Genomic DNA, 27,638 nt, shown 5'->3' with positions numbered 1-27,638 from the left:
ACCCTATATCGTTCTTGTAAAAGAATTTGACAGGTTAATACTGTTGCAGCAGGTTATTCCCGCACCTTGGTACAAGGAAGTTATAATTGATGAAAGGGAAAAGGAAAAGAACAATTATATAACAAATCAGTTGTGACAACCAGTATCATAGAGGATTAGAAACCTCTTGCAGAAGGTGACCTAAAACCATGATATCATTCTGTCCGAACCTTGAAACACTTGACACTATTAGAAGAAGCAATGACAGCCCCCCAAACCCCAGTTACTCAAACTAGGGCACCTATTCATTGAACCATCCTCATTCCCACTACATATCCCAAATTTCAGAGAACTTAACGAAAGAGGGATAGAGAGAAGGGGAGAGAGGTTGAAGAGTATGAAAATATCAAACGTCAACATCAGTTAATCAGAATTATGAAACTAAAAAACAACATTTTTAATATTTGAACTGTGTTATATTCATTAAAAGAGAATATTATCAAGACAATGGAAATAATCTGAAAATGTACATTTACCCATTAAACACAAATGGGTTTTCTCAAGGACTTAGGTAAAATCAAGACAGAATTGAACTAAAATACCATTAATCAGTTAAGACAACTAAGACCATGGCGGATTAGAACCCCCCCTTACAGAAGGTGACCTGGAATCCATGCTACCATCCCTTCCGAACCTTGAAACACTTCTTACACTTTTAGGAGTAGACACTTGCACCTCGATAACTGGCACGAAGTGTTTCATCCACAGAAGAAGAGGACTTTGCAATTGCATTTCTTACAAACTTCTAACCTGCAGGAGAAAGTGTACGTACACTTGGACTAGCACTGCCCTCTCTGAAGGTGATGGCAATAATGGCTTCTTAAACATAACTGACCTCTCTCTCAATTTCCGAGCAGCTTCCCTTGATAAGGAGTGTGCCTTCACAATTTTGGCAGGCGGACATGGAATCTTAAAATGAGGCCCGTCACCACTACCACCAATATCAATTGGTGTATCCTCAGGCTCCAACCTCAAAGGTGTCCCTTCAATTTCACCCCATGTAAGAAAGGGGGATTCATCAACACCCGGTGCAGGTGATGATGTCTTTACAAAACTATAACCATTGTCAGCTTTCTTCCTAGATTCAACATAAAACTGATTTGGGGTCTTTCTCAAATCCTCCAGATCATACTTTTTGCCCCAATCCCCATCCCTACCGGACATAGGCATTGGACTTGCACCCGCCAAAGGAGTATACAAAACCTCCATGGATCCATCATCTTTCGGCCTAGAATCCGTAACTTTACCATGAAATCGCGTGTTTCCACGATTGATCTCCTTTGTCAAACCCTTCAATCTCACTGCTCGTTCCTCCTCAGTCAACGGGGCCTCACCCCGATCGGCGAGATGATACATCAACAAATTCTTGGCCGTATAATTCCACCCTTCCAATGTGCTCATTGGCTGATCAGACGTCCCGTATCCATCTGTAATCCTATCTCTCTTCACACCCTCAATTAGCTTAACATCCTCATCCCCATTTTCGCCCTGCATCAAATATCCATACTTCTCTTTCTTCTTCCTGTTAACCTTCTCTAAAATCTTTGAAAAACTATCGTTATCTCCACTCGTATACCTCCTAAAAAACTCATCTAAGGACAAATTCGTATCGAACCCACCCTCGCTATCCCTACAATCACCCTCACCGGTAATTCCCTACCTAAAACACCTGGGGTTTGGGGGGTTTTACTATCAAATTCATCGAAAGGGGTAAAATTTCGCATAAAACTACCAGGGGTTTGAGTTAGACCTCTACCCTCGGAATTTGCACTATTTACCTTTCTGCCACGGCGTTCGATGATCTTCAACTGGGTATCACGGATTTGAATAGGATCGCCGGTATTGATGGCTTCGAGCCAATCAAGTCGGTCACGGAGCTTGTAGATATCGGGGAAGAAATCGCGTTCGATGATCTCCTCGATGGCGGCTACGTAGGAGTCTTCGTCTAGGACTCGAGGGCGTTTTTTGCCAGGATTATTTGGGGTAATTTGGAGAGAGTTGTCCGAATACGGAGATCGTGACGGCGATGAAACGTGTCGTTGAGAATGGCCTGGTGAGAGAAGCATGGTGTCTCCAACGTTAGCGTTTTCAGAGAATTGAAATTGATTTTATGATTTTTTGTTTCTATTTTTATGATATCTATCATCACCTTTTTTTCTTTGCCGTCGTGAATAAACGGAATTAGGTCTTTTTGTGACGGTGAGCCATTTATTAATTCATGATTTTTATATTATAATTCATATTTATATAAAATAATTTTTTTAATTTTATTAAATTTATATATCATTTTCATATATATTATTATATTATATTTTAAATGATTAAACTTAAAAATAAATTTTTAAAAATTCCTTAAAAAGTAGGCATCATCGTAAAGTCTTAGTATAAATAATCAATCGGTTTGATTAGTTCGATTTGAAAAAATCAATAATCGATTAATAAATTTTTATTTAATAAATAATCAAATCAATCGAATATTTTTAAATAATCGATCATAATCGAACCGATCAAAATCGGTTCAATTCGATTGGTTCGATTGAATAATCAATTTTTTATCATTTTTTATTATAAATAATTATTTAATCATAAATTTAATTCAATAAAACTCAAACTCAAGTATTATTCAACTAAATGATTAAAAGATTTAATAATTTCAACATTATTTTATCATAAAAAAATAAAAAAATATATTTATCTCAAAAAATTTTTTATTTATTAAAAAATTTGTTAATTCGATCAATTCGATTATCAATTTTAAAAATAAAAAATTGATCGAATTAATCAATTTAAAAAATTAATTATAACTAAAATCGAATAAATCAAAACGATTCAATCGAATTCACCCGATTTCAATCGGTTTAGTCAGTTTAAACTGATTTTTACTTATTCTTATATATAAATCTAAACGAGTTAAAATATTTGTAAGCCATTTTCAATTTTGAATAAAAAAAATTTAAGCTTAATTCATTTATGGTTAAATTGAACTTGAATTTGAACTATTTAAATAATAAATTAAATCAAATTTGAATAATTTAATACTTCACTTAAAATATTTATAAATTAAATTAAATTTTTATTTTTTAATTATTCAATATTAAATCTAATTCAAATAATTTAAGTAAATTATAAATCAATTTTCATTATAAAAAATTAAATTTAAGTCATATTTTAAATTATAAAATTATAAATTAAACCGAATTTAAATATAATAATATTTTAAGTCGATTTGATTGGATTATATTCTTATTTCATATAATATATATTTTTTAAATTTTATAAGCTAAAAAACGCCCCGCAAAATGTCAAAATTAAGAAAAAAATATCCAAGAAGCAACGGATATCAGCGTCTCGAGACAAAAGATACAGGTACTTGAGTGTAACTGACCGTACTCTATTATTTTCCCAAAGCTCTCCTTCGCTCTTTCCCCTCTGTACTTCCTCCCTTTAGCTAACCAACTTTCACTTCCCCGGCTCCAATCACGAAAACCGGTGTGATCTACGGCTCTGATCGACTCTTAAACTCACGCTCTTTCCTCTTGATCTACTACTAGGATTTCTTGGTGGCCTCTTCGACACTTGCACAGGTAACCCTTTTTTTAAACTGTATTTAGTTGGTTCAGCTTTTATACTTTTTACCTTAATTTGAATTGAATTTTCCGTTTGCCGGTATAATTCTCGAAATTGTGTCTCTTAATTTGTTTGTAAGATGTTTGGTTGCTGAGAAATTCGAAGCAAAAGAACCACTCAGTTTGGAAAATCATAGTCTTTGAGTTGAATTTTAGGTAAAGAAATGAACGAACTTTAAAAATTTTCTTTTATTAAATTGGCCTCATAAATTTCATCTTTCTGTTAGTAGATGAATTAGGAATATAAGCATAAAAAGGAAAAAAAAAAAAAAAAGAAGCTTTTGAAATGCATAATTTTTGGCCAAGTTTTTGTTAGTTAATTTTGAAAATTTTAATCAAGCAAGTCAATCATGACCTGATGCAATATCATATGATTATTCTAAAAATTTCTGAGCAATTCAATTCTACGGCCGAATATATGTGGCAGGCTGTTCTAATTCAGCTGGTTCTTTTTCCAGTTGCCGTTAAATCATGTATATATTACTGTTTTAGCATATATGACTTTTTTTGGATGCCTTTTCAGGTTTGGGCTAACAACAAGGGCATGTTTTAATGGTAACTTGGTTCTTGCTGAAATACGTTTAACTGATAAGAGGCTCTTTACTTCAGATGGTTTCTTCAGGGGAGTGTGTAACAGATAGAGTCGGTACGGAAAAATTGCGGAGCCCAGTTGCTGGAAGCCATGCTTTGCAACAGAACTCCGATAGCAAAATTCGCTCATCACAATCTGATCAAGGAGGAGGGACCCCCTCAATTAAATCAGAGAAAGATCTGCTTCCTAATATTGTTGTCCATCCTTCACAATCAGAGCAAGGAGGAAATGTTTCCTCAATGATATCCAAGAAAACATCGTTGACTCCCTCTCCATCGCCGGGTACAGAAGGAAGCAGTCCTATAGTACGTGAGAAAGCATCAGAGGATGGATATAACTGGCGTAAATATGGGCAGAAACTTGTTAAAGGAAATGAATTTATTCGAAGTTATTACAAATGTACACATCCCAACTGCCAAGTGAAAAAGCAATTGGAACATTCACATGATGGGAAAATGGTTGACACTGCTTATTTTGGTCAGCATGATCATCCAACACCACTGAACCTTCCACTAGCTGTTGGCTTTGTTGTCTCTGCTGTTGAAGAGAGATCAGATAATGCATCTCCAACTATTGTCAAAGGTAAGAAAACATCTTAACCATTTGTGACTAGTCAAATCTAATGAAGCATAAATTGCCTGATTTGTAACTGACCTCCTTCTTGAAGACAAATCATTGGATGCAAATACCCAAACACCTTGCAAGACTGAGCCAAGAGATGGTTCTCTGCCCGTAGCTGTTGCTGCCAATGAAGCTGTGAAAGCTGCACCTTCAAAATCAAATATGATACAAAATGTAGCTGATAGTGATGATGATCATCTCATCTCAAAACGAAGGTACCTTAGTTTTTCTCTCTTTTGTGTTTATATATCGACTTAACCTTTGTTTAACAGTCATCAAATGTAAACAGGAAGAAAGAAAATGGTAATGTTGATGCATCTCTGGTGGAGAAGCCAAGCACTGAACCACGTATGGTTGTTAAGACTTTGAGTGAGGTTGACATTGTAAATGATGGGTACCGCTGGCGCAAATATGGGCAGAAATTAGTTAAAGGCAATCCAAATCCAAGGTATGTATCAGGTTATATTTGTTCATGCACATTTAAAGCACTTAAATTTGTCTAATTTACATTTTATTTCTGCTCTTTTACTATGGAGATGATTACACTGTTATACCAATTGTAGATGTCTCCTCATCATAAGTGGAGATATTTCCTAATCCATAATACCGAGATAGCAGTTTGTGCCATATTACCTAGCGCTTTTTGATCTTAGAAAGTTTTCCTTTCTTTGCATATATATATATATATCACTACTGCAGCTTTTGACTCTCTCTGCTCACATGTGATGTAGGAGTTATTACAGGTGCTCAAATCCTGGGTGCCCAGTCAAGAAACATGTAGAAAGGGCTTCTCATGATGCAAAATTAGTTATAATTACTTATGAGGGACGACATGACCATGATTTGCCTCCAACTAGGACCGTTACTCACAATACAACAGGAGTAAATGTTCATTCAGCAGCTCATAATGACAAATCAGGCACCAAGGTAGAAGAAAGTGAGACCGTCTGCCTCAATAGTTCTGGAGCTGAGAATAAATCAAGTGAGCAATTGAATGGTGAATCAAGAACCAAGTCAGAATTAAGTGGTACTCTTTGTGTTGATGTGGTGGATGCAGCTATATTGGGTCCAGAAAATGGGTCAAATAAGCAACGGAGTGGGAAGTTGGATCCAAGTAAAGAAAGTGATGCAGTTCGCCATGACATGATTGTTCATAGTAAATCAAGTTCTCAGAGTACATCAAATGAGCAAGTGATGAGTGGCAAATTAGAAACTAAATCAGAAATTGATGCTGTTTGCATTGATAAGATGGTCCATATCACTCCACGTTCTGACTGTAATTCTGATGAGTAACGAATGCCTAGTTCAGAACGTGTCCAAAGCTAAACTTATGGTCCTAAATGGTTCTGTATTCAAATGGATTTATTTGGGGAATTGAAGTTTGGGCTGCAGTTGGCTGATTTTATGGATATTGGCAAACAACCCTACGTGTAAAATCATTTAACCAGTTAAATAATTCGAGATTAAAGATGTAATTTTATCTTACAGTAAAATTTGATATAAAATAGCTGTCACTGCTAATTTTTATCTATAGCATTCTTGCCGTTATTTTCACCTTCTCATTGGTTATGGACAAATCTGTGATTCTATGGCAATGCAATTTCTTACAGGTGAAATGCTCTACTTGGGAATGGCTAACTTATGATTTATACGAAAGTACACGGTCAAAAGGAACCCCTTCGATAAGAGACCCGAAAAGTAGGACTCTCTACCACAGCTCAATGAAGAGGCTCCTAAAAGAACACTAATTGAAGGTTAATTTTCACTTCCATGCAAGCCCGTGGCCTTGACTGATTCAAGTTCCCTGTTCTCACGTGTGATTACAATGATAAAGAGAAAAAGAAAATCACTTCCATGCGCAAGCAGCAACCAAATCCCTGTTCATCCAGCCAAGATACAATGCCCCATCTCTCTCTTCAAGCCTATATTTATCACAGTAGTTCTCAAGCAGTGTTTTAATGGTGGCATTAACCAAGGAGCTTAAAGGATAAGGAGTGAACCCTGCCATTCTGAACCTTGACCTCCACTTTCCCAAGAGCTCATGCCGTTCCACTCTCTCAGGTCCCTCGCAAGCTATGATGTTTACAACATCTCTTGCCAGGCAGTGCTGCTCAACATTAATCCGCTCTTTACGTTCCCGTGAAAGAGTCACATCAATTGATTCAAACATGGCTGTGTAATAGTTCAATGTCTCACAGAACCTTGGGAAGAATGGAGCAGTATTTGTGTTCGATTCCTGCTCAACAAGGGTTACAACCTTTGGAGACAGGCTCTTAACCAGCCTCAAGAGTCGGTCACGATGATTCTCAGTGCTAACACTCTCATCAGGCATGTGGTGAAGCATGAAAGCAAAATTTACTGCTAGAGCCTCTCCAGGTCGAACTAGAAGATGTTCCTCCTGAACCTCACAACCAGACATGGCAGCAGCATGGAACTCAAATGGCACTTTAAAATGCTCTGCAAGTTTAGACAGTCTCTTTCCCACAATGTTAAGGCCTCCTCCACGGGCATAAGCTGATGCAGAATCATCGATACCAGTTATACGGATGTGGGGTGGCCCACCAGGCCTAGCTGCAAATGCTTGGATGAGAGTGACCCACTGACTCCCCTGAGCTATTTGAAAATCGATAATATGAACCCTATCTTCATCCTTCATGGCTTCTGCAATGGCTCCATTTGCAGACATGTAACCAAACTTGAAGTAGGGACAAACCTCATAAAGAATGTGCATGTAAGATAACAGATCAGCACTTGCCGGTTCTTTGCATCTCAAAGCTTTGTAGATTGAGCTCCCTGAGGAGGCCAGTTGTGCCACAAGGCCTTCCAACATATATGCTCCCAACCTCTGGATAGGCTCACCAGAAACTGACACCATCCGACGTAATTCATCCATTAACCACTGAGCCATCAACAGATTATTATCTGATACAGCTTTTGCACAGGAGACAAGGACCTGCTTTAAGTCCCCTCTGGAGATTGCATCAATTACAAGTCTCCAGCTATCCATCTCTGGTGAGATTGTGTTGTCAATAATATCAGAATCAGGCCCCAACATCACAGTTTCCAGCTCTCTCAGCTTATCCCTCAAATCACTTACATCATCAGTTATGCAGGAACCGCTAATAGGAGAGCCATAGGTATTGTCAGGAGAGTGATGCAGGTCAGATGGATATGACTGAGATTCTTGCTGTGACATAAAGCTTCGATTGGGTGAGAAACTGGCAGATGATGAAGAGTTGTAGACAGTATAACTGCCATATGCAGAAGATGACACCAAAGCACAATAATGCTCACTGGAATTCTTAACAGAGAAGTGGGATCCGCTGCTGGTATCACTATTGCAGAGAGAGCGATCAATAGCTGGGAATTGAGGGAAGCAGTAAGGCTCAACTTCTTGCTTTACTTGATGGTACACTCTGCTGGCCATGACTGAACTTCTGGGTTGCTGGGATGCTTTCATTGATGGGTGCTATACTTGAACAGTTTCTCTGTCCCTTTATAGGGGCTGCGGCAATCAAAGGATTCAAGCCTGGCAGGATTGTTTAGAAACCAAAATGAAAGTTGCTAACACTCAGAATTTAGCATTTTATTGGTGTGTCTTAGTTCTAATAGCAGTAACGTTATGAAACCTCGGATTCTCTTTGAGAGGTTAAATGCCACATACAAACAGATTAGAGAAAAATCAACATCACCATTATACTTCACCCGACTATCCAGATTGTTCCCATCGCTGTCTCTTTATGATCTGCATAAAAATGAAAGAAGCTCAGTATGATTGAATGGCAGCATCGAGGACACAACAGAAGTTCCAGATTCATTATGCAGATCACAATGATATTCACCGTCAAAAAAAATATTTTTTGCTCAGTGGGGATGGAAACACTGAGATTCATAAATATTCAGAATGTCTCAGTGCATACGGATAACAAAAGAAAAAAGATTGACACTGGATGCTATAATTTAACATATAAAAAATCTTTTTCTTCCTTTTCCTCTTCATGTAAATTTAAAGAGGAGAAAAGAAGTGTTCAATATAAAAAAAAAAAAAAGCAAAACAAACCTTTGCTTTCTCTTCTATTTGCCTCAAAATCAAATAAACAAATTTTGTTAAAGACTTTATTCAACTCAAAATCGGGACACTTGCTTCCTAGGTTAAGCAATTAAGACTTCATCACCAGTAAGGTTCGCAAACTAAAAGTATTGAAAATAATAATGATGCATTTCTATGCAGCCTTTCACAATCACACAGCGTTATAGATACTGCTTCATAAATCATCTCCTTTTTCCCCCAGGGATTTGCCAAATGGAGATGCAATTTTGACATCTTAAAACCTATATCAAGAAATGAAGAAACACTACCTCATTGAAGGGATTGATAAAAATACGAGATGCGATATCATTACTCAACACCACTTCAACAATAGGTTCCTAGACCTTTAACAAGAAGGATACACATCAAAATTGAATACCCCAACCTACTCTACCTGCTACATTTTTTTTCAAGTTGATGCCTGAGGGACCTTCCCTATGCAACACATCTTAGATGCAGAAGGAGACAAAAATCAACCATGAAAACTAAAATTTCAGTTCCAGTCTACCTATAAAAGACTTTTACTGCAATCAAAACTTCAACTTATAACTAGGCATTCCCTTTCATATCTGAGTTTGACATGTTTTGTACGTCATAAATCAATAAAACACGTTTCCAGCACTGGATCATTACTCATTAGACATCATGTTCTTGCAGAGGTGAAGGAGCTTGAATTTTTAGAACTAAAAAAAAAATATAGTTTTTATGAACAACCCAGATAGGAACTAAATCAATTCCTCCTTGGAAAGGGATTAGAGAATCAAGCATCATCCACAAACATAGAAAGTAGGCACTGGAACTCTCAATGAGAGCCATTTCAAGGTAAAAAAATGAAAACCAAAACTTTTTCAACATCTTAAAGAGTAGATTCTTGAGTAAAAAACAAACAAAACTAGAAATATGTGAAAACCATCCTACTTTTAGCTGATCCATCACCAACCCACTTTCAGTAAACTCATTCATTCACCAAAAGATTCACCTTTCCCCTCAATAAAGAAACCAACAACAGGTTTACTCACTAAAAGAAAAATAAACCAACAAAAGACCAGAATTCCAAGAACCCCTCAAAAAAAAAAAGGCAATCAAGAAGAGAAGAACCAACCTTAAATTCAATTTGAGGAATAAATTCACTTCCAACATCAAAGGAATGGTTTTAACATACCCAATTCTAAAGAATCTCCAGCTTGATTGAAATTTAACTTCAGAAAAACAGAGCCTTCTGAGTTTGGATAGAAAGTGAGAGAGTAAGAAGCCAAGAAATTTTTTAAAGAACAACATATGCAGTCGTAATTAAAATCTGATGACTTATTAAAATGCCCATTGATTATGCCAAAACTACAGAATTACCATATATAATAATTTTAAAAAAACATTCTGAGTTGTCTTGCAAGTCACTTGTCCTATCATTGACTTGCTTAAATGACCAAAAAGCCCTTGTTAAATACACATGTGCTCAGTTGCTTCCTCATTTTACTTTTTGGCGTAGGGATGTTAATAATTAGGATAAAATATTTTTTATATCTTTAAATTTTTATATTATATCTATTTTAATATTTATATCTTATAAAAATTTAAATATATAATAATTATTATACAATAATGTTTACATTTAAGCTAAATCATTATTATTAATTAGGTTTATTTTATTTTACTTTTCTTTTTTATTTGCATGAGTTAATATAATAATTATTAGTGAAATTAAGCTTTATTTAAAAGCAAGGTGGAGCATTCCAACTATACTGACAATTACATTTTTTTAAATTTTTATAAAAAAATGTAATTTGATAATAAAAAAAAATTACAAGTGTTGAAAATTAAAATTAAAATTTATTAAATATTACTTTTAATGAATAATTATATAAATTAATTAAATTAAACATCAAAATTTTAAAATCCAATCATAAAATGTAATTTTATGCTATAAAAATACTTCAACTATGCTCCTCATTAGAAGGTAGAATCATGTCTAAAATAAATTAAAAAAACTTTAAAATTAATGCAATATAAAAAACCTTTAAGTAAAAAAAAAAAAAATTTAAGTGAAGAGTTAGAAGTGTTACACCTAATCATCTAGTTAATAATTTTTTATTATTTTTAATATTATTTTATAAAAATATTTAAATATTATATGTTTCACGTGGTTATTATTTTTTTCGTAAAATTAATTTATTGAGATATGTAGCACTAATGTTTCAATAAAGCAATGACTACGTGACACATGATACTAGTCTTTCTTCATCGAAATTTGGTTTTCTAGATAAATTGTAGGGGAAAAGAAATTAAAGGGAAAAAAAAAAAAAAAAACAAGTGCATTCTTTGGTCTTTACAACATTGACTCGTTGTTTGTGGAATTCTCACAACAGTTTAACCATTTGACCCGTCGGTATTGAACCGTATGACCCAAACGGGGGAAACAAAGACTATTCTACTTATCGACGTGGCTTTCAATCTTTACTGTAATTTAGGAATTTGAGTCCATTTGCCTTGGGACCGTTTTTGAAAGGGAAAGAAAACTAGTTTTTTTATAATTTTATTTTTTATTACTAACAATGACTTTTATTTTTTTAAAGGAATGTCACCATCTAAAAATAAAATAAAATAATTATAAACAGTAAGATTTAAATTATAAATTTATTGAATGATTATTTTTAAAAATAATTATATAAATTAATTAATTTAAATTTTAAATTCATTAATAATATTAGTTACTCAGATTATTTCAATTTATATTAAGGTTGGTAAATATATTCAAACTTATCATATTCTTATTTGAATCGATTTTATAAGATTTTTCTTTAAGAAAAGATAAAGTACGATCGTGGTTAGATTTAGATAAATTCGTTTTATTTTGATATAATATATAAATAAAAATATTTTTTATTATTTATTTAATTATATATATTATATTAATAAAATTATATGTAATACTTTAATTTAAAATATTATATTTATATATAATTAAAATATTATTTATATAAAAAATATTTTATAAAATATTATATTATATTAAAATTATTAAATTAATTTTATATCAAATCGATAATGATTTTATACATATACAATTTAAATCAAATATTTTTTTTTATAAAATCAAATCGAGATAGAATCGAGCAAAATTTCACCTCATCTTGACCTATTATCATCTTTAATTTATATTAAAATTTCTCTTAGTACACACTATAACTTTTTTATATGCGAAAATTTATTAAACTCAAATTACACAAAAACCTAAAAGTTTTTTTTTTTTTCAAAAATCTTATTATTCTCTCTTAAAATTCAAATAAAAAATCTTTTAATTGAAATATTAAGAAAAAAAATATAAATTGAGATATCTTTTCAACGTACGTTTTTTGATTTGTTTATTAAATTAATTATATATAATGTCTATTATACAAGTTTTTTTTTTTTCCAAAACAATGCAAAGGAAATTCAACGATCAACTAAATTAGTGGACACGTTTGAGTTTGAAAATATGGGGTATGGAATTGGAAGGGTAATATTGGAAATAAACAAATAGGTTGGACCTAGGGACGGAAAAGGACCCACACGGCTGAGGGACAGGGAGGCAAAGCTCAACTTAAAGCGATAGATAAGGTGTCAAAGTAGTGCCTTCCAATTCAGCAAACATGCTTTTAAAGTTCAAACTTAATTAAAGAAAATTTTAAATACTAAAATTAAAATTTATTTAAGAATTTTAAAAAATAATTTAAAATTTAAGATATAATAAATTGAATATAAATAATTTTTTATATTTATAATTTACTTATTTATTTAACAAATTTTTAGATATTATTTATATTATTTATTAAATTTAATAAATAAATATAAACAAATAAAAATCAAATTTATTTACAAATTGTTAATTAAATAATATATTGTTTATACTTCTAATCAATTACAATCTTACCATTTGATATTTTATTTTTATTTTCATTTTCATGCGTAAGTTTTTGTAATTTATTATTTAATAGATTTGATCATTTATATATTTATATTATATAAAATATTAAAATTTATATATTTATATTATATTTTACACGAAAATTACGTAACATAATTTATATTAATACGAAAATATAAAATATAATTTTAATTTTATTAAATTTATATTAATTATTATTAAAATTTTAAATTATATCATATTTTATTTTATTTTTATATCATATTTATATTATATTTTAAATTATTAAATTTACTATTTATTAAAAACATATTACAGTTTTAAATGGACTAGAACGAGTCATATCAAGTTCTTAAATTCTAATAATTTGGTCAGGGTTCCCTCCCAAACCAAATTTCTAGAATTGAACATAGAGTCATGTCTATTGAAGACTTGACCAACCCTTTCCTTCGAAACTAACAATCAAAGAAAATGTCAAATTATTTTAGGTAAAAAAAATCAAAATAAAAATAATTTTATAACTTTTCATCGAAATCGACATTTAATAATTAAATAAATTAATAATAGTCATGTAATCGATTGATAGCCATGTCTACGTGAAGCAGACGATATTCATCGTTCCTTTGGAACAACATAAAGATAATCCAACATAGGTGTAATAATCCAACGTAGGTGTAATAACCCTAAGTGACTCCAAAGTTAAAACATGTTTTGGATCAAAGTTAGTGTCCCAATGGCCCACAACTCTTATCTCCATCACTCTTTCTGGATGCCCTTTTTTTGGAATTTTCCCTTTGTTGATGCTTGTCCCATACATTAGAGAAAGGGAGAGCTTTTAAGTTAACGTGCTTTTTTTTTTTTTATGAGAATTTTAATTATTTTAAAATTTGATTAATTTAAAATTAAATCGAATTATATCTTATAAGAAAATAAACTTTCATAACGATTATGTCATTTATTCATAAAATTTTAAATTTATTTTTAAAAAAATTAAATTCTTTAATCATTCGGATCAACAAATATTAATAATTAATATTGCTTTATGTCGATCTTAAAGTGACCGACAAAATCTATTGCCACATCATGATTTGATTCCTTGTTTGGAGGATACTATGAGTCTTGATATGAGATTAGATATATCAAGCGAGCAATGATGACTATATTTAAACTAAATTATCATCTTTAATTAGGTTTATTTTATTTTACTTTTCTCTTTTAGTTGCATGGATTAATATAATAATTATTATTGATATTAAGCATTATTTAAGGATGAAGTTTTAAAAGTAAAGTTTGTGAAGTTTTTTATTAAAATTAAATAAATAAAAAATTTAATAAAAAATTTGAATTGATAGATTAATAGAGTTTAATGTGAAAATCAATAATATATAAAAATTTATTTAAAATATTATTTATAATTCAAATTTGATTAATACTTATTTAATGATAAAAATTTTGTTAATATTTTTATTAAAAATATTTATTAATAAATATATCAATTTTTTTTCAAATTTTACACGTTTAATTTATGTGATGAAATTGTTTAATCTATCAATTTTACTTTTTATTTATTTATTTAAAAAAAAAAACTTCATGAACTCCACTTATAAAACTTCATATAAGTTTTTTTCTCATTTAAGAGCAAGGTGGAGCATTCTCACCTTATTGAAAATTATATTTTTTAATTTTTTATAAAAAAATAATATTTTGAGAATAAAAAAGAATTGCAACTATTAAAAATTTAAAATTAAAATTACTAAATATTACTTTTAATGAATGATTATATAAATTAATTAAATTAAATCTTAAAATTTTAAAAATTCAATCATGAAATACAATTTTTAATACTATGAAAATGTTTCAACTACGCTCCGCATTAGAAGTTAAAATTATATCTAAAATAAATTAAAAAAATTAAAATTAATGCAATATAAGGAAACTTTAAGCTAAAAAAGGTTAATTTAAAGTGGAGAGTTAGAAGTATTACACCCAATCATCCAATTAACAAAATCAATTTTTATATTTGTCAAGTTAATATACAGACTGCCACGTCACCATTAAAAAAAATCGGCATCCAAATTCCTCGTCATTGTATAAGCTTGCCCTTGAGTTGCTCGCCTAACAAAACTTTATCATCCATGAATTCTCACCCATAAAAGATCTAACGTCACATCAATATCATCAAACAAAATCAAACTTCTCAACCACTTGCTTGCAATCCACGCTAATTTACTTGGATTCTTATCAAGCTTCACATAAAATTTTCATTAACTATCACCTACTTTAATCTTATCGCTACTCCATGCTCCCGTCAATAGGAGGTTTAGGAACATTCATTCTAAGTCTCTTTCTCTCAAGTTTTCTCTGCAACTCATCTTCATCTTCCCAAAACTCTAATATACCTACTCGACTAGAGCGTTAAAGCACATTCCGAATAACAAATTTTGACGCTCTTGAATTGTGCTTTCTTTACTGTAGATCCGGACCAACCTAACTCACCTTCCAGCTTACCTACTAGATAAATTCCACCAAAAACGCTATCAACAAAAAGCAAGAAAGGAAACTCTCGCATGTTTAAAAAAAAAACTTCACAGTCAAAATGGAAATGCTTGTCATCAATTAATAATCCAATTTTATGATTTCGAAGGAGACATAGTGCTCCTTGGACATTTAATATTAATACCCTTGGAAATATAAATAGATATATGCTATTGAGAGGGAGTTTCAAGTTGATCTCTTCTTTTTATAACTAAGATTTATCCATAAAAAAAGTTAATAAATTTAATAAGAACCCTAAATCAGATGGTCAAAGTAACTCTAATAAATTAGTAAATGAACCAAAAAATCCCGGCCTTTGTCTTTTGATATAAATGCAACCAAGAACATAAAATCTTTACATGTGATGTTGATACAATTGGATACCTACAAAAATCCAAAATATGTGCATGCGTGTGGAAAACATTTTGGGAACAAAATCATATATTTTCTGATATAAAGTAGGTTGGCTAATTAGCAAAAATTCAAAATTAATACATACTGAAAAAAAAATGGTCATTCATTTTGCTTTTGACGTATAAGTATTTTGAATTACACAATAAAAGATTTTCGAGATTTTTAAATGTTGTGATGTCGGAAAAAGTTATTCAATTTGTACATTAAAATAACCATAAGAATAATAAAAGAATAAAAAAAAGAGAAAAATAAATGAACAAATCAAACCCCAGATGTTCCCTAAAGTCCTAAACCCAAAAAAAGAATGATTCCAACATTGGGTCCATATAAAAATTTCCTAGCATGCATGCATGCACCTGCATTAAGACTAATAAGTTAAAAGTATTTAAACTTTGATGTCTCTGAAAGTTGGTTGCCAACAAGCAAGAAGCATGATTAAGCTTGATTTTCCTTGCCTAGCTTCTTCCCTGTCATTTGCCGACCATATATATATGCTCGAGCTTTTAGGAGATGGACTCCTCCATTTTCTACCTTTTTGCATCTGCATGTTTTGTCTTCACCTTCCCAAGATGAAAAAGCTTTGCAGTAATCCTAATGCTATGGCCTCCAATTGAGTTCAGCAACCCCATTTTGTTTTCCATTTTGGGTCTCACGTGGGTCCTTTCTAACATTTTGGTGTCTCTAGTCCTTGGAACTCACTCTTCAACTTCATGCATGCTTTAGATTTTTACTTTTTTATTTAATTATAATTATTCACGTATCAATTAATAAACTCGAAATTTAATACAACTAATTCATATAACTATTTTTAAAAGATGATATCTTATATGTTTGAAATTCAAATTTTAGTATTTATAATTTTTTTTTTATTCTCAAATTACAAAACGAGATACAAAGTTTATCATCTTGGATTCTCTTTCATAGAAATAAATCAAGCTATTGTTAGTTAGGATTAATAATTTAATCTGTATTTGTTGGGTTTCGATATAATCTTATAAGATCGTTTTTTTTAATTGGATTTCGAGTTAAATAAGGTTTTAAATAAAAATAATTAGAGTCGAATTAAGATTAAATTTTAGATAAATTCATCCTAACCCAACCTAGTATATATTTTAAAAATATTTTTTATTATTTATTTAATTACATATCTATATATATATTTAATTTTATATTTATATTTAAAAATAATAAGTTATATAAAAATAAAATTTTATATTAAAAAATATTTTATTAATTTCGAATTGAATTAATTATGATTTTATATAATATTGAATCAAGTTCGAATGTAAATATAAAAATAAAATAAAAATTAGATTAAATTAAATTTTAATATTAAAGATATAAAATTAAGTTGAGACAAAAAAAACCCGCCTAATCGGACACGTTGCAATCTCTTTTGTTAGCATACCCAATCCTTATAATTTTAAAGTGACCCATTTATCACTATATATATATATATATATATAGTGATAAATGGGTCACTTTAAAATTATAAGGATTGGGAATATATATATATATATATATATATATATATGATCTGTGGCTTCAAAATTTTCCATATTCCAAAAAAAATTTATAATTTTCTAAAATGTTGTTGTCAATGGTTGAAGAAGAATTGTATGTCATAGTAAAAATAATTGAGTGATTGACCAAGACTTCTTCACAGCAATGTTAGAGGAAAGATGTAGGAAAAAGTTCAGAAAGGCACATTCCATCTCAGTTTCAGACTAATTGTAAAACATCCAAAAATAAATAATTAAATAAACAAAATAAATTCCCAGAATTACTTGACCTAAACAAGAAATCTGTAATGTCAACTGTCAAGCCTGCTAAAACTGCAAAACACTCGACAAGACTTCAGACAAATTATTCAACATTGAAACCATCTTGGCCAACTCTACAAGTCTGGGTTCTTTATTGAAGAAGACTTTAGATTGTCAAGGTTTGAATTTGATTATTAAAATTAAAAATTTAATATTCTATTAATAGATCATAAGGCTATTGATGAAGATATTTAATTTTAAGTCATCATTAAGAATATAAGTTAACTTAAAATTAAATTAACGTGGTCTAATTGACTGTCTTTATTAATCGATGTTGAAAAAAATATCAAACATTACCTGACAGTATTATAGTATTATGTCTAATTTTCTTATTCTAGCTCAAAATTTCATAGAAGAAAGTCCTAGGTACTTATTTCTACTAATTTGTCTGGTTTACCATCTTTTAATTTTTTTTGGTTCCAATATCTGGGTGTAGGCCAATGACATAACATGGATGATGACCATGAGTTGGCTAATTGTGTGCTTGGGCCTCAATTTTATTGTTTAACAAATACTACAAATAGGCTTCATTCGGATTATTATTATATAACATACAGGCATCAATGGTTAACATAGAGACTATGGTTTTACCTTAAATTTATTATCCTCCTCGGGCTCTTGAATGGCATCCACAAACTTGCTAAGGTATGAAGTCTGAAGCTGATAGACGATGAACTGCCTCTAGTTGCAATCAGTTGAGATCATTTCTGAGATTTGATTTTCTGTCACCTAATTTCGACAGTGCTTCATTTCAACCGCTTCCATTTTCCAATACTGTAATGGTACCATCAAGCATCCCAGGCAATAACCCACGATGAAAGACAAGATATGATGGTGAACCAATGCAGGAATTAATCATGGCTACAGATGGAATGTAACCTCTCTGAAAAGCTGTCATGGAATCGGCAAGGCCATCACCTTTGACAGCGTTGTGTCTCTCTCAGGAACCTTACCCATCAATCTCCCTGCAAAAGAGCTCCGGAGTTCTCTGAAACCAGATGATGACGAGGCAAAAAATATTAACTATAATTCACTTGAAACGGATCGTTTCCACTGCACTACTGAACACCAATGTAAAGTGCAGTGCTGTGATGCAAATGATCGTGGAAATTGTATAATCATGCACACGCAAGCCAGGTAAGTTCAAAATTGCAACTACAGAATCCGGGGCATGCTCATTGCACATAAAACCACGGAAGAGTAAGTTCATCCGTAAGGACAAAATATTATGATACTAGTCTCATCTTGATACGTTACAAAAGCTTAAAAAAAAAAAAGGAACCCAGATTTACACCTCCTAATTACTTTTACAGGGTAGCAAATTAATTGACATTGATTGAAGGTTCATGGATAAATTAAAGTTGCAAATCTTACACACCAGTTTAACAACAAAGCAACATACTTCCTTAGACAGCTTACTTCAATAAATAACATACTCAGAATTCCTTAGGGATTCGATCTAAAACTGTGGCGCTCATTTGGATGGAATTCTGTCTTAGACGGGATGTTGTATCCACGGAGCAGATCATGGATTTTGGAATACATCAAAACCTGTGAAGGATCGCCTCCACTATTGCTCTGTGATGCACGTGAGCTCTCCTGCAGCTTTATCTTTTCAAACAAATACTGCTTTTCAGCCTCTGCCTCACTTAGACGAAGTTTCAGGTAACTGCTAGCATACTCTTCCTCTGATTTATCTGACTTCGCAAGAGCAATTCTTTGAAGCTTCTCAGCCTCTCGTTTTGCCTCATGCGCCTTAAGCTGGAACATATCAGCCTCTGCCTGTTTAAGCCTTACAATGCTTTCCAGCTCTTCTATCTGCTGCTTCTTTTTTTGTCTCTCCAGCTTTAGTTCTGCTACTTCCTTGGCCTTGTCCTTAAGCTCCTGCTCACAAGCTTCAAGAGACAAGCGAGCTTTCTTGAACATTCTCATCTTCTCATTAGCCACCATTTCCATCTTCCTTACGGCCTCCTGCACTACATCTGCAATTCGATTGCATGCCTCTTGTGGTGCTATCAACCGCCCACTTTCCCCATTTTCCATGCTTGTTGGAGAATCCATATCAAGCTCTACATGACAGAGTAACAATGATTTATCAAAACAAAGTAGAACTTTCATGCAACACAAAATTCTTGATTCAGAGAACAAAATTGTTAAAGAAGAGTCAAGATCAAATGTTATGAATATCTGAAACTTATGATCTTTCTTTACTATATCGTACTGATTTAGGAGTTAGGACCCTAGTCAATTTCTAGATTTACTGAAAATTGCAGACTTTTGAGTCTTTTTAATTTCCCAGTCTAACAATTCTTAGGGATTAGCTCTTTGTACTTTCAATTTCTGAGTCCAATTCCTTCAACTAATAGTAGAAGCCTCTGTACAAGAATTGTCACTTCTTTTAATTAACAAAGAGAACATTTACATGTATTTTAGGTGCTATTATGCTCTTCTTATGATTGTGTGAAGCAATTGTGGATGCTAAAGCCTTTGGGGTTTTAAAATAAACCTAAAATTGGAAATCCACGAATGAAGTCTCGATCTCTACCTTCTTTAGTCTTCCCCATAACTAACTGGTATTTTTCATCTCCCATACATTTTTCACCAGATAACAAAAAATTTCACATGATATTTTGCAAGATAATTAAATAACTGCCACACATTGTACCTTGGAAAAAAATTAATATCGATCTGCAAGCTGCGGACTCTGCTAGTCCACCCCTCATTGTTTCTAAAAGATCCTCACACTTCTGTAAGAGTTTCTTCCCTCTAAGGTCATCACTTCCACAAAAAATCCTGCTAACAAAATCAAGTTCTCTCATAAGAGCTTCCCTATCCCATGCCAGAGCACAATGCTGGAAGACATCTTTAACCCAATCTAACAGTTCAGATGTTCGCTTGCAAGCTCGGCACCTGAAAAGCATTTCAGTAGGACCTGCTCCACTTATAACAGAAGGACCCATACAAATTTGCCCATCACGAATAGCACAATCAGTATGAGTCCAATGGGAGCACAAATCACAACCTATCCAGCGGCAGGTATTTACTTCAAAATCGAACTTGTTGCAAATAACACACATACAAAGATTGCAAAAACCATTCCTATTGGAACATATTTCACAGGTGCAGTCATCTGCAGGTAGCTGGTTTTGGCATGCTATATTTCTGCATCTCTTGTACACAAAAACCTCAATGAGAGAAGTTTGGGATAGACTGATGTTGGGATGCAAGAATGCCTGAATTCCCATATTTATTGCAACAAGGATTTCAAGCTGTACCCGGTGTGCTCTAATCAATGTCTTTGCAGTTAAATCAGATCTACTTTGAACAAACTTCTGCAGAATTAAAAACTCCTCCCTGTTTTGTGAACCACCATTGCCTTCTAGGATTACTTTGAGTTGATTCTTTAGCTCATCTAGAAACTCATCAGGTAGGTGATGCATCTTTTCAGAGATAACATCGACTCTTTCTCTTGCAATGTCTCGAAGAGTTATCTTATCAGCACTAGAAATACAATGAATGACAGACTGCTCAGGGCAATCATTTTCAGTTTTCCCATTTTCCATTTTCTTTGCTGCAACTGCATCAGCAATAGGCCAAGTCTCTCGTGAGCTAGCACTCTCAGTAGGAGACTCATGAACATTATCTGAGTTTGTTCTGGGTTCTTGGGCATCAGGTGACAAATGAGGATCTGAGGAGACTAATGACAACGATGTTTGTAAGCTCCCCGACCATGGTTGTTGACGCGGAGGCAACATCTTCGACAAATGCTGCTGGTTAATATTAGAACCAGATGATGTTCCCATCAATAAAATCTTGATTAATCTGTAAATGAAAGCAACTCCTCTGAGTCATCATCCAGCACAACTTAGAAAACATAATACTATAAATTTAAGCTTTTTTCTACTAGGGTTCCACCTTAACTGCTGCTTGATTTTTTTCTATCTGATTTTTTACTTCTTCAAAAGTTGTTAAAAATTAAAAGATAATAGTAAAAAAAAAAAAGCATAATTATCGACAACAAATAACTGATTATAAAACTATTCCAAAATAAGTAATACTATTCCAAAATAATTGTTCCATATAAAACTAAGATCATACATTTCAGCGCTAAAAACACATTTGAAACAGCCCATATTATAGATAACCAATTACCTAGTCTTAATCCTTTGAAGCCCAAAAACAATTTTGGGCAGGTTTTAATCAATATTCACTCCGTGATCCCAACTCAATTGACCAAAAAGTTAAATCCAAAATTCCAAATTTATGTCAACAACCAAGCGCCCATGGCTGTTCAAAACCACCCAAAATTCGTTCTCTTTGAGCAACAATTCTTCTGATCTCGTACCGTAAACTCTGATATAGATGGGTCAAACCCTAATCTGAGTCAAACCCTAGCAAAACAACCCCAATTCGAAATTCGACGAACTAAGAAAAGCTTACCTAATCGAGAAACCTAAAACCAGAAACCAGCACATCGCTAATCAACAACTTCGAGAACTCAAAATGAAAGTAAAATCATGAGAGAAAACCCTAAAACTGATAGAGTATAATTGAAGCAAAGGTTATACCTTTAACGAAGATTGGATCGAAAGGTCCGATCGGAGGAGACTTGAGAAGGAGAGATTAATCAGTCAAAGAGTCCTTCCAGCAAATGGAGATTTTTTATTTATTCCCCTTTTTTTTTAAAGGCTCGCGTTGTTTCCTGGATATGCAATAGCAATGCCGTTTTGGGATAAATATGTAATTTTGATAAGTTTTGGGTGCCTATTAATAATAGAAAATGGTCCAAATGAAATTAAAAAAAAGATACCTCTAATTCAATCGATTAATATCTTGAAAATGTTAAAAGGTGCCACGTCTAATAATTCGTATAACAATGAATTTCAGGCCGAATAGACTAATCTGATTTATTTTTCATATTCATAAGAGTTCGTGTATATATATATATAATATTTTATATAAAATATAAAAAAATATCATATTTTAATTTATATTAATTATTTAAAAAAAATTATTTATAATTCATATATGTAAGTTTAAACCATCTTTTAACTCCCATATAATTTATAAACTTTGTTATTGTTAACGGTACAAGCATTTTTAGATTCAAATGATAAAATTTTTTTCGTTAAAGTTGTCATGTGTTAGTCAACCTGATTTCATGAAATTATATCAACTCAATTATCTCGTTAACTTATCTAATAAATTTTTTAAATGTTAATTTATTATTTTTAAATTGAACGATTAACATTTAAATTAATTAGATCTATCAAATCATCTTAATTTTAAAATTGATTTCATGCAATAAATTAAATTATTAACGTTCAAATCAATTCGAACTATCATATTATCTTGATCTTAAGATTGACTTCAGACAATCTATGATATTCATATCCCCTTTCGATCACGTATCTAAATAATTAAATAAAACCATTCAAGCATCATTTTATCGTTTGTTTTTTTTCTTTAACCACTTTCTTTTCTTGATTTTAGGAATTTACCTCTCCTCGGCTCGACCCAGACAAATGGATACATAAAACATCAGTGACGTTCATGGCCCATGCCTATACCATTGGTAGGAGGTTTGCATCCATAAAATCTTTGATTTGCTTGACACCCAACAATTGATTTTAAAAGCCTTGTTGATCTCTACCTTGTGCCCCTCAATTTTATGTGGAGATTCTTGGGTTGAAACTTGATAATAAAAAATGACAATATTGACATAAGTTAATTATTATTTTCAAATATATTTTAAAATAAAAATTAAATCTTATTAATAAAATAAAATAAAATTTTAACCCAAATAGATCCAAATTCTATAATTTATGTTCAAAACTCAATCTGAATGAAATCAAGCTCGTGAATAGGATGAATAATTTAGTTTGTGAACATGTTTAGTGTAGAGGAGAGAAAAAAAAAATAATTGATTTAAAATTGTAATGTTCGATTTAGTTTGAATCGATTTTTTTTTATTTGATTCGTATTAAATTCAGATATTATATGTATATATTAGGTTCATATCATATTTTAAATTGAAAAAAAAAAATAAAAAAAAAATCAAACCGAATTATATACTTTTAAAATTTTTATAAAATTTTATATCAAAATTTATTTAAATATATTAAAATAATATATAAAAATAAAAAAATTAAAAATTAAATTGAACAAATAAAATTCAATTTGATTCAAATCGAATTTTATGAAAAATCAATTCAAATTTAGATTAGATCTTAAAATTTTATAATATAATAAAATATTAAAAAAAAAAACAAATCGAATTGATCCAAAACCATTACGACCCTAGTCTCGTGACGGGAAGCCTTAAATTAAGCTGTCTACCAAATGGGTATCTCTTGTTTATCAATCAAAGAAACAAACACTTGCAAAGATACAAAAGTGGAGGGGAAGGTCAATGCTTCATTCCATGTAAAAGTTCTAGCGACAAAACAACTTTATTTTTATACCACAAAAGTATGCATCAAAGAGTCATGTACATTCCAATGTAGAACAACATTCAAACAAGAAAAAAGCAACATAGAAGAAGATCGCTGGTATCGCATTACAAGTCAGAAGCAACAGCATCATGCAACATAACAAGCAGCGAAAAAACACAAACGGATACCATCAAACAATACCATAAACTACAAGCAAGCTCGACAAATATAGTATAACCAAACATCTTCCTATGGAAAATGAAAATATCTTCTCACCGTACCACACCCATGGCATCCAATCGGATCGTGCTGTGGCTCAATTTGGATTCAAATATGGCCTAAGGAGCAAAAAGGAAAAAAAAAAAATTCAGCAGTTTCCATTGATTGCTTTGATTTCTTGAATTTGAATCTGTGGTTTTTGCATTGAAGCAGCACCATAAAGTGAACAAGTCTATTATGGGAAACTATGGATTGAGTTGAGAATTTGAGATCTTTTTCATATTAACTGATAACTGGCTTTTTTATTTTTTAATATTCCAGCTGCTCGTGGATTGAGCATCAGTTAATTCTTGATGATCAATGAATGACAGACGAAAAAAGATACGAATATGGAGATTTGATCAGAATCCATCCAAGTGAGGAAAAAATGAAAGAAATTACAATAGTTAAGATAGAGCAGAATGCAGCCTTTCTGATTCCATGAACAATCTGACGATGTAGCCAGCAATGTATATTATCAGTACATATAAAGTGTTATTACTCTTCCATTCTTATATAGACCAAAAAAAAGAAAGAGAGGAAAGACATATAAAAGAGTAAGATTTGTCTACAGATGAAGAGAAGTATCAACATCAGAATTGTCAAAATGTTTAGATGTCCTTGAAGTGGCTGCACTGTTAGGCCATAAGCTTGTTGATTCTGGGATTGCCATAGCTCTGAAATTGGTTTGCCTGCTTTGTGAGTTTAATCCAAGAGAGAGTGAATCCTGAGGGGGTTGCCTATAAGGTCGAATCACCTCAGGTTGGAAGGGCAATCTGTTAGGCTCATAGCGCATGGTGGGGCTGGCACGTTCCGATTCAGAGACTAGTTTCAGAAGCTCTTTCTCCTCTCTCTTTTCTCTAACCCTCTGCAGCTGTCTAAACCTTTCTTGCAAAAGGGCAATCGAGGAACTAACCATAGTAGGATCACCACCTTGCTTAACCATGACAGGAAAAGCCTTTTCCTTGGTGCCAATTGCTTGATGCTGTTTGAGAAAATGGTTGGTGCTTTAAGGGTTATATAGATGTTTTTACTTATTTATTCTTTGGGTTGAATTTTACTTTTCCGAAATTATTAGACTAAACCGAGCTGCCTACCGCTGATATTTTGTACAGGGCCCAACAGGTTCTGGGTGATGTAATGTGAAGGAGAATCGGCTGCTGTGCTGCAAAATCCAAGAAGAAGGATATTTGAGGCTAGTCTAGAGAGGGCTGGGTTGGTGGGTTTGTAGGCAAAAGGACTTTATCAAGGGAGGATAAGCGTGAGAGATAGAGTCCAAATGGAGTTGGGGAGTAGCATTTGGATGGAAGCTTTGTGGGGAATAAATAAAGGGTTAGGTGATGCAGTGTTGGCTTGTCTTTGAAAACCAAGTTAGCTTAGGAGAAGATGGTTCATTCACTTGCACGTTTGGATACATGTTATTTCTTCTATCTGTTTTCTACTCACTAACTTTGATTTTATTTCATTTTTGACTTTGGTTTATGGAAAAAGACAGGATCTGAAGGAATAATTTTTGGAGTTTGATGTTTCTGATCAGACTCCATTAATGCTAACGGAGGAAAGAGAAAGGAAACCCGCCGGTATTACATCTTTCTGTCCATACCTATATCAGCCGAAGCTGACCATGACATAACTGAATTAGACTAACCATTACACTTATTTGAAAAATTAATGCTTTTTTCAACAGGACTGAGTGGGAAGATCCTCATGGTATTGTGTCCACCATCACTTTTGAGGGTTTATAGAATGAATAGAATATGTTTCTTGATAAGACCGACAAAAAGAGAAGAGTTAGGAACATCTGAAGTTGAAATTATGTTCAATGAATTGTAAAAATTCCTCTATCTACATACTTTATCAGAAAGGAAACATGCCATAGTTGTTTAAGTACTGCAGAAAACATGATTCAGTGCACTGACATGTTAAGTTTTGTTGCATGATCTCAAGAAAGAAACTATTTCAGGCACAAAAGATCTGGCATTAATGATACAATAGCTCCAAAGATAAGCAGTGAAATTACATCAGTACTGGAGTTCTGAACAACAGATATTCAACAGATGCCACATAGCGATTAATGTTACAGCTTTCAAGACATATCTATGATCTATGGAAGTTTTTCATTTTCCAGGGACAAAGTTAGTGGCATAAGCCCATGCATTGTTGGTTACCGGATCAGCAAGGTGGTCGTAAAGGTTCTCAATGGGACCCTTTCCTGTGACAATAGCCTGGACGTAGAATCCAAACATGGAGAACATTGCCAGGCGGCCATTCTTGATCTCCTTAACCTTCAATTCTGCAAAGGCATCAGGATCATCAGCCAATCCAAGTGGGTCAAAAGCACCACCTGGGTAAATTGGGTCAAGGCCTTCACCAAGTGGTCCACCTCCAACTCTGTATCCTTCAACAAATCCCATGAGCACAACTTGGCAGGCCCAGATTGCAAGAATGCTCTGGGCATGGATAAGGTTTGGGTTGCCAAGATAGTCAAGGCCACCTTCGGAAAAGATTTGAGATCCAGCCTTGAACCAAACTGCCTCTCCGAACTTGACACCATTCCTTGCAAGAATTTCAGGGAAGACACAGCCAAGGGCACCAAGCATAGCCCATCTGCAGTGGATCACCTCAAGCTCACGGTTCTTAGCAAATGTCTCAGGGTCAGCTGATAATCCAGCAGTGTCCCACCCGTAGTCACCGGGAAATTCACCAGTCAGGTATGATGGGATTTGGTCAGAGAATGGACCCAAGTACTTTGGGCGGTCAGGGCCATACCTGTTTTTTGTCAAATTATAGCTCAAGCAATCAGATTATGTACCAGAAATATAGTTCACTCTCTAATGCTTCTGCTCGTAAGTTTTCTCTATAAATCGTTTTGGACAATTAGATTTGCAAGCAACAAAATGAAAAATGTTCCTATTGTTCAACCAAGGTTTTGACTCTTTTCAAGGTTCCTCTTTAAACGTATATTAACAAATAGTTTCCAAATATTGGCTTAAAATGAGCCTACTAGGATGTAGTAGGAATTAGCAACAAAAAGGTTATGTACCAGATGCTGGGGGGAGCACTTTTCACAGTTCTGCGCATGTAAACGCGAAAGCGACCGAAGTCACCGACCTTCCGGACGAGCTCATTGGATTGCTTCAAAGCGGTCCGGCCAACGAAGGCTGATTGTTGGATAGCAGAGGTTGCCATGGTGATGCCTGAGGCTTTAGCTAAGACTTATGTTGTTGCGGTGTACGTTGCCTTGGAAGAGGGGAGGGGTTATAATGGAATGAGAAGATGTTGTGGATCAGGAAATGTACACATCA

At 32.7% G+C, this 27,638-nt stretch overlaps 5 protein-coding genes and 1 pseudogene across 8 annotated transcripts; 1 reads left to right on the top strand and 5 right to left on the bottom strand.

Annotated features, from left to right (window-relative positions):
* Positions 1-384: 384 nt before the first annotated feature.
* Positions 385-2,218, bottom strand: LOC111283905 (uncharacterized; annotated as a pseudogene).
* A 1,160-nt stretch (positions 2,219-3,378) lies between these two features.
* On the top strand, positions 3,379-6,409 carry LOC111283347 (WRKY transcription factor 1-like). Of its 2 annotated transcripts, none has more exons than XM_022871811.2 (5): positions 3,379-3,623; positions 4,275-4,839; positions 4,925-5,093; positions 5,168-5,326; positions 5,610-6,409. In XM_022871811.2, exons 2-5 carry the CDS (start codon positions 4,275-4,277, stop codon positions 6,169-6,171), a joined length of 1,455 nt encoding a protein of 484 aa, XP_022727546.2. In that variant the 5' UTR covers positions 3,379-3,623; the 3' UTR covers positions 6,172-6,409. The 2 variants fall into 2 exon arrangements, with proteins under 2 accessions (XP_022727546.2, XP_022727545.2); XM_022871810.2 differs by having other exon boundaries at positions 3,422-3,623; positions 4,189-4,839.
* An 80-nt stretch (positions 6,410-6,489) lies between these two features.
* LOC111283346 (scarecrow-like protein 21) lies at positions 6,490-10,270 on the bottom strand. 2 transcript variants are annotated; one of them, XM_089758781.1, is made up of 3 exons: positions 10,131-10,270; positions 8,571-8,623; positions 6,490-8,407 (listed from the first exon to the last, which is right to left on the bottom strand). In XM_089758781.1, exon 3 carries the CDS (start codon positions 8,336-8,338, stop codon positions 6,725-6,727), a length of 1,614 nt encoding a protein of 537 aa, XP_089614907.1. In that variant the 5' UTR covers positions 8,339-8,407; positions 8,571-8,623; positions 10,131-10,270; the 3' UTR covers positions 6,490-6,724. The 2 variants fall into 2 exon arrangements, with proteins under 2 accessions (XP_089614907.1, XP_089614906.1); XM_089758780.1 differs by having other exon boundaries at positions 10,071-10,210.
* Positions 10,271-18,783: 8,513 nt separating this feature from the next.
* Positions 18,784-22,294, bottom strand: LOC111283418 (OBERON-like protein). Of its 2 annotated transcripts, XM_022871961.2 has the most exons (4): positions 22,210-22,294; positions 21,794-22,094; positions 20,307-21,463; positions 18,784-19,710 (listed from the first exon to the last, which is right to left on the bottom strand). In XM_022871961.2, exons 3-4 carry the CDS (start codon positions 21,442-21,444, stop codon positions 19,088-19,090), a joined length of 1,761 nt encoding a protein of 586 aa, XP_022727696.2. In that variant the 5' UTR covers positions 21,445-21,463; positions 21,794-22,094; positions 22,210-22,294; the 3' UTR covers positions 18,784-19,087. The 2 variants fall into 2 exon arrangements, with proteins under 2 accessions (XP_022727696.2, XP_022727695.2); XM_022871960.2 differs by lacking the exon at positions 21,794-22,094.
* A 2,468-nt stretch (positions 22,295-24,762) lies between these two features.
* On the bottom strand, positions 24,763-25,395 carry LOC149519821 (uncharacterized). The gene has a single exon (XM_089758778.1). The coding sequence runs from the start codon at positions 25,277-25,279 to the stop codon at positions 24,902-24,904; it is 378 nt and encodes a 125-aa protein (XP_089614904.1). The 5' UTR covers positions 25,280-25,395; the 3' UTR covers positions 24,763-24,901.
* Positions 25,396-26,290: 895 nt separating this feature from the next.
* On the bottom strand, positions 26,291-27,577 carry LOC111283498 (chlorophyll a-b binding protein 151, chloroplastic). Its single transcript, XM_022872085.2, has 2 exons — positions 27,377-27,577; positions 26,291-27,102 (listed from the first exon to the last, which is right to left on the bottom strand). The coding sequence occupies exons 1-2, from the start codon at positions 27,520-27,522 to the stop codon at positions 26,451-26,453; spliced, it is 798 nt and encodes a 265-aa protein (XP_022727820.1). The 5' UTR covers positions 27,523-27,577; the 3' UTR covers positions 26,291-26,450.
* Positions 27,578-27,638: the final 61 nt, after the last annotated feature.

Source organism: Durio zibethinus, chromosome 3 (assembly GCF_047325235.1).
Source record: "Durio zibethinus cultivar Kanyao isolate XHJ-2024 chromosome 3, ASM4732523v1, whole genome shotgun sequence".
Taxonomy (NCBI): Eukaryota; Viridiplantae; Streptophyta; class Magnoliopsida; order Malvales; family Malvaceae; genus Durio; species Durio zibethinus.
This window is presented reverse-complemented; position numbering and strand designations above follow the sequence as displayed.

Excerpts from the sequence above, each read along its gene's own strand:
- LOC111283347 (XM_022871811.2), top strand. The coding sequence starts at position 4,275 with ATGGTTTCTTCAGGGGAGTGTGTAACAGATAGAGTCGGTACGGAAAAA. Across the intron at positions 4,840-4,924 it reads ATCTCCAACTATTGTCAAAG|ACAAATCATTGGATGCAAAT; the intron begins GTAAGAAAACAT and ends TCCTTCTTGAAG. Across the intron at positions 5,094-5,167 it reads CATCTCATCTCAAAACGAAG|GAAGAAAGAAAATGGTAATG; the intron begins GTACCTTAGTTT and ends AAATGTAAACAG.
- LOC111283346 (XM_089758781.1), bottom strand. The coding sequence starts at position 8,338 with ATGAAAGCATCCCAGCAACCCAGAAGTTCAGTCATGGCCAGCAGAGTG.
- LOC111283418 (XM_022871961.2), bottom strand. The coding sequence starts at position 21,444 with ATGGGAACATCATCTGGTTCTAATATTAACCAGCAGCATTTGTCGAAG. Across the intron at positions 19,711-20,306 it reads GATATTAATTTTTTTCCAAG|AGCTTGATATGGATTCTCCA; the intron begins GTACAATGTGTG and ends TCTGTCATGTAG.
- LOC149519821 (XM_089758778.1), bottom strand. The coding sequence starts at position 25,279 with ATGGTTAAGCAAGGTGGTGATCCTACTATGGTTAGTTCCTCGATTGCC.
- LOC111283498 (XM_022872085.2), bottom strand. The coding sequence starts at position 27,522 with ATGGCAACCTCTGCTATCCAACAATCAGCCTTCGTTGGCCGGACCGCT. Across the intron at positions 27,103-27,376 it reads AGTGCTCCCCCCAGCATCTG|GTATGGCCCTGACCGCCCAA; the intron begins GTACATAACCTT and ends GACAAAAAACAG.